Here is a 6,225-nt window from a genome sequence, read left to right as displayed (position 1 = left end):
TGGAAGCGTCGATCTTTTTTACACCTCGTAAAGGGTAATGAACTCACCCTAATGGAACTGTTGCTTTCCACCAATGATTCATGATACACTTTTTGGGTTTACAACAAGCTTGTAGTATTTGATTTTGTACTTCTATAAAAATAGGAGATATTGTAGGTATTCCTTTTACTAATAAAAGTCTTGGGATAAATGAGAAATATAATGATTTTTTACTTCTATACATATAAGAGATCTTGTACCTATTCCTTGTACCTATAGAAGTCGCATGAAAAATGACCGATACTCAAATAAGTAAACTAAGTGTGACGTCCTAAATGCTAATTAAGGCATGTGGGTGTCAGATACAAAAATAGATTACGAGTGCATAATAAAATTTATATGCAGCAGAACAAATTAATACAAATCCCTTACAAAATATGTAAGTTCCAAATACACATATAACTGAGGCCAGAAGTGGCTATAAATGTCAAAATACAAAAAAAGACCATTTCTAACATTACACTATTGGACTCGTTAGAGTGCGAAAACAATCATGCACTCAATGTTTGCATATCCACAGGATCCTCATAGACTTCAATGGGTAGGTCTGGTGACGATCCCTCACTATCTTCTTCATCTAGGGGGAGCATGGAAAAAGTAAGTTTCATACGTTCAATAAGGAAAATAATATTTAAATAACATCATAAGGTTTAAAAGGTGAATAATTATATTGTAAAAATTTACCATTAGGTCACATTAGAGTCCTATCCTATCTTATAAAAATAATTTATTTATTAAAAAAACATCATGTCATTGTCACAATAATAAAAAACAAATAGCATACTTGACAATAGAGAAAATTAAATAAATCATGAATGCTCAGATTTTTATATCATGCTTCGCGAAGTTGTTTCGACTTCCATATCAGAGGTCAGATACAAATTTTTGCCTATCCATGTGGAATGACCAAATGAAGGTAAAGATAATGGTGCTCAGACACATTTTCGGCTTGCCAAACCATGGTACGATTTATAACCACGGTCGTGCTGAATAGTAGTCCTATCAGATATTCTATAATCATGATAGTACTTAGCCAAAGGTGATCCCCAATAAATATTTGCATCACCGTTCTCGTCAGAGGGTATGCCATCATCCACAGAAAGTGGTCCTCTAATATTTTTTCAGACTAGATGGGGGAGGGAAAAACAGATACCTTTTAGAAATAAAAGATCTAATGCGACACTTGATGCATTATGCATGTCAATACAGATATATACGCACTTCGAACCATTCAGGCTTCATTCCACTTTTTTTTTTCTCTTCTTTTTGTATATTTATTTTCTAAATAATCTAACTAGTTTAACATTATTTTATTTACATATAAATCATCAAGTGTCTACAAATCACATAGCATGCTTAAAAGAAAGAACAATTCATTTTATTAAAACTACTAAACATAGAACATGCAAATCACACAAAATCATATACTCATTATTTTAATTTCTAAAAATACTCCTTAAGGCATCTAAAAGAATACCAGATTCCTTACTAAAACCTTGATATTTTTTTCTACATTGTTTTTCTTCTCCTCCTCTCCTTCTCTCTCTAGATCACTTCCTTTTTCTCTCTTTCTAAACTCTTGGAAGGTGGATGAATGGGAGTGATGAGAAAATGGGTGGAAGGGCCTCAATTTATAGAAAATGGGGGCAGTTGAATTTGTGCCAAGTGGCGAAATTCAGTGAAGAGAGAGTATTAAAAATGGAATGGAAGTTTGATGTGATAAGGCACAAAACATTAAGGAGAATCCTCTTCCATTGATGGCAGCAAACTCCAAGCAGTGGCACGCTGCCCAAGGCTCGAAGCAGTAGTGTGCCTCACCCGCCCAACACGCACTGCAGGCCTAGCCTATAAGTGTCAGGCTACCCTACCGCACGCTGGGCCGGTGTGCGTAGAGGCCTACTACAGGCTAGCCCCAGGTGCGTAGACCTGCTGCCAGCTAGCCCTAGGTGTACAAGCCTATCTGCCCCAGCCTACTACATGGATGGCACGTGCAGAGTCTGTGGTGCCAGCCTTGTCCCCGCGCGATGTGACGTACACGCAGGTCAGGCTTCGCGCCTCACGCAGGTGGGACGTGCGTACTGTGCACACGTCCTACATCCATCGCGCAAGCACACGCGCCCATAGAGTCTAGTGCCCTTGCAGGCAATCCCTCTCCCACAAGTGTTTTGTCGTAGGGATTTTCCCCCTTTTTTTCATTTTCTCCTAAAAATCGTTTATTTAAAAAAAATAAAAATAATAAATCAAAACAAAATTCTGTAAAATTAAATAAAACTAAAATAAAATAAAATAATAAAATCAGCATAATTTATGAATTACAATGTAAATCTGCAAAATAAAATTAAATAAGTTCAGTGCGGCCTTAAGGCCCAAATAAGTAGGGTTTTCCAGATACAATTTGGCAAAGCGATGAGTGGGGTGTTACTTCCCCCACCTTAAAAAAATTTTGTTCCCAAATTTGTCTCGAACAGGCCGGAAACTTTTCCCTCATCTCGCTTTCCAACTCCCACATCGCCTCTTCTAGAGGATGGTGCTGCCACTGCACCTTCACCATGGGAATCATCTTGTTGTGTAAGTCTTTTTTGGTCCAATCAAGAATCTCCACAGGGAATTCTTCGTAGGTCATATTGGCTTGTACCTGCATCTCAATGTGAGGAATGATATGAGAAGGTTCAGGGTGGTACCTTTTGAGTACAGAGATGTGGAAAACATCATGTAGACCCACAAACTCTCAAGATAGAGTAAGGTGGTATGCTACGGGTCCAGTGCACTCTACAATCCAAAAAGGTCCCACATATCGAGGGCTCAACTTCTCTCTTTTCCCAAACCACATTTTTCCCTTGTAGGGAAAAATCTTTAGGAAGACCTGGTCTCCAACGATAAATTTCAAGGGTCTTCTATGATAATCAGGGTAACTCTTCTGGCGACTCAAGGCGATAGCCAAGTTCTTGCAGATGATTACAACCTTCTCAATAGTCTCTTGGATTAAATCTTGTCCTAAAAGACACAAGTTTCTGACTTCACTCTAATAAGTGGGAGAACGACGAAGTCTACTGTACAGGGCTTTATACGGACCTATGCTGATATTGGAATGATAACTATTATTATAAGCAAATTCACACAGGGAAAGATACTCATGCTAGTTATCGTCAAAGTCAAGGACGTAAGCACAAAACATGTGTTCCAATGTCTGGATAGTACGTTCAGATTGACCAGTAGTTTGGGGATGATAAGTGGTGCTGAAGTACAATGTCTCAATTAGACACAATGGATGAGGGAACACCATGAAGTCAAATAATTTCGTCGACATAAAGGCAGGCTAATCTACTGGTGGAGTCAGTAGTTCTGATGGACAAGAAATGGGCAGTCTTGGTTAGTCTGTCAATGATGATCCAAAATAGCATTATGACTAGAACAAGTCCTGGGTAGTTCGGTCATAAAATCCATGGTTACATTGCTACTTCCATTCTAGAATTGCGAGGCTCTATAACAAATCACCGAGTCTCTAGTGTTCTACCTTAATCCTTTGACAAGTAAAGCATATGGAGATGTAGTCAATAATGTCTTTCTTCATTCTTGGCCACAAGTATTGGCACTTTAGGTCTTGGTACATCTTAGTACTCCCAGGATGGATAGACAGTTTGGAGGCATAGGCAACCTGAGAACATCCATCTTGACAATGACAGGAACCCAAATTCAATTCTGAAATCTAAATAAGTCAACATCTTATATCCTAAAGTTAGGAAATTCGTCAGAAGAGAACTAACTCAAATTCTTGGTGAGTTCTTGGTCTGTGGACTGAGCTTCCCAAATCTTCATAAAAAGATTAGGCAAGTCTCGAATTGAGTGAGATAGGTATCTTTGCCATAGTAGCTGAGGCAGAGTGACTGCATGGCATTTATTAACTTCCAACTAGAGGCCATGGTTTGGGCCAACACTACAGACTCCTTTCGACTTAGCACATAAGCAATTACATTCTTTTTATCGTGGTGGTAAATGATCTTGTAATTGTAGTCCTTCAGGAGATCCATCCAGCATTTTTGTCTCATGTTCAACTCCCTCTATGAGAAGATGTATTTTAAACTTTTGTGGTTAGTGTAAATCTCAAAAATCTAACCAAATAGGTAATGACGCCATATCTTCAAGGCAAAGATGATGGCCACCAACTCCAGGTTGTGAGTAAGGTAGTTCTGCTCATGGGGTTTCAACTGTCAGGATCCATAAGTGACAACTCTACCATGATGCATGAAAACACATCCCAAGCCAATATCAGATGCATCGTAGTAGACCTTAAATCTTCTAGTGTTATCAAGGAGGATCAACACCAGAACAGAGGTAAGAAGATGCTTCAATTCCATAAAGCTTTCACCATATTCATAATTCTAGACAAACGGTATGCCATTTCAAGTGAGTCGGGTCAAAGGAGTAGCAATCTTAGAGAACTCATCGATGAATCACCAATAATAACCTTCCAAGATAAGGAAACTACGTACCTCAGCCACATTAGTGGGTAGATTCCAATTGATCACTGTTTCAACCTTGGCTGGATCAACAAAACTTCTTCACTCAAAATTATATGACCAAAGAAGGAAACTCGATCTAACCAGAAGGAGCATTTGCTAAGTTTAACATAGAGTTGGCTCCGGCGAAGTTTTCCCAGCACTTCAGACAAGTGGACTACATGTTCCTCTAAGCTCTTGGAGTACACTAGGATGTCATTGATGAATACGATGACGTATTAATATAGTGCATGCTGGAAACCTTGTTCATGAGATCCATGAAGGTAGCAGGGGTATTAGTTAACCCGAATGACATCATCCTAAACTCATACAGGCCACATCTACACCAAAAAATGATCTTTTAAACATCTTCTTTCTTGACTCTCAACTGATAGTATCCCGATATAAGGTCGATCTTAGAGAAGATCGTGGCTCCTTGTAATTGGTTGAAAAGATCGTCGATTCATAGTAAGGGGTGCTTTCTCTTTATTGTTACTCGATTGAATTCTCGATAGTCCATGCATAGTCTGAGGGAGCCACCCTTCTTTTTCATGAATAAATATTTGGAGTGCCCCAAGGGGAATGAATAAAGTGAATAAACTTCTGGCCAAGTAGCTCAAAAAGCTGGTTTTTTAATTCTGTAAGCTCAGCAAGACTCATGCAATAGGTAGGTTTTAAGATTGGTTGGGTTTTGGGTAGTAGTTCAATTAAAAATTCTACCCCTTGTGGGGGAGGTAGACCAGGTATTTCAATAGGAAAAACTTTCAGAAAGTTGCAAACAACCGATATAGAATACATAGTAGGATCAACATCCATATTCCTGTTTATTCAATAGTTAGAAAGGACAAAAAAAAATATTTTTATTTATTTTTTGAAGATTACAAGGTAACAATTTTACTTTCACAATCAATAATTGCTCCATATTTTTTTAAGTAGTCCATTCCTAAAATCATATCAAATCCTAAAAAGTCTAATAGTATTAAGTCTACAAATAATTATATTTCTGAAGCTTTTATCTTGCAATTTTTATATGCACAGTGAGCTTTTAGTAATCCCCTAGCAGGAGTCTTTACCATTAATATTTCCTCTAAAGGTTTTGACCTAATATCTAGTTTACAAGTAAGTGCACAGGAGATAAAAGAATGAGTAGTACCTGTATTGATTAAAGCCTTGGCAGAAGCATCATGAATAGAAAGCATACCTTGGATAATGACAGGAGTAGGGAGAGCACAGGGTTCATCTAGGTGATATACACGACCCTTGACCACAAGCCTTGTCATGTCCTTCGATCACTGAGGGCAGTCCTTTATAAAGTGTTGGGTGCTTCCGCACCGATAGTAGGCGTACTTGATACGCCGATAGGGTAGGTTACCATGCGAGCGACCACAATGCTGACATGGCTAGGAAGGTCAGGAAGGCTATCCAGTAGGAAGTAGGACAGGGGAAGGGCAACTAGGGTTTGTTTATTGAGGTGGCTACTTACTGGGTCAAGTAATCTCCTTCTAGGTTATTGGTTATGAAATCGAGCAATGCATTGGTGCCTGACCGAGATGAGGTCTTTGGCTAACTAGGCATGTTCTAGTGCCTCTACGTACGAGCTAGGTCTCAGAATCGTAACTCGATCATAAATGTTGGCATGAAGACCTTTCAGAAACTTCTTAACTTTACGACTTTTGAGGGTGACCATTAA

The 6,225-nt window shown here is 38.7% G+C and overlaps 1 protein-coding gene across 1 annotated transcript; it reads right to left on the bottom strand.

Annotated features, from left to right (window-relative positions):
• Nucleotides 1-530: 530 nt before the first annotated feature.
• LOC148240146 (uncharacterized) lies at nt 531-5,815 on the bottom strand. The gene is made up of 6 exons (XM_088212083.1): nt 5,689-5,815; nt 4,530-4,579; nt 4,274-4,418; nt 2,865-3,033; nt 2,506-2,720; nt 531-616 (listed from the first exon to the last, which is right to left on the bottom strand). The coding sequence occupies exons 1-6, from the start codon at nt 5,813-5,815 to the stop codon at nt 531-533; spliced, it is 792 nt and encodes a 263-aa protein (XP_088068209.1).
• Nucleotides 5,816-6,225: the final 410 nt, after the last annotated feature.

This window comes from Carica papaya, chromosome 9 (genome assembly GCF_054855325.1).
Source record: "Carica papaya isolate Zhongbai chromosome 9, ASM5485532v1, whole genome shotgun sequence".
NCBI classification, from domain to species: Eukaryota; Viridiplantae; Streptophyta; class Magnoliopsida; order Brassicales; family Caricaceae; genus Carica; species Carica papaya.
Note: the sequence above shows the minus strand (reverse complement) of the source record. Positions and strands in the feature narration are given on the sequence as shown.

Bases quoted from the DNA above. Each gene is read 5' to 3' on its own strand.
- LOC148240146 (XM_088212083.1), bottom strand. From the start codon at position 5,815: ATGACAAGGCTTGTGGTCAAGGGTCGTGTATATCACCTAGATGAACCC. The intron at 4,580-5,688 runs GTACTACTCATT...TTGTTGATCCAG, and splicing joins CAAGGCTTTAATCAATACAG to CCAAGGTTGAAACAGTGATC. The intron at 3,034-4,273 runs GTAGAGTTGTCA...TGTGTCTTTTAG, and splicing joins ATGTGTTTTCATGCATCATG to GACAAGATTTAATCCAAGAG.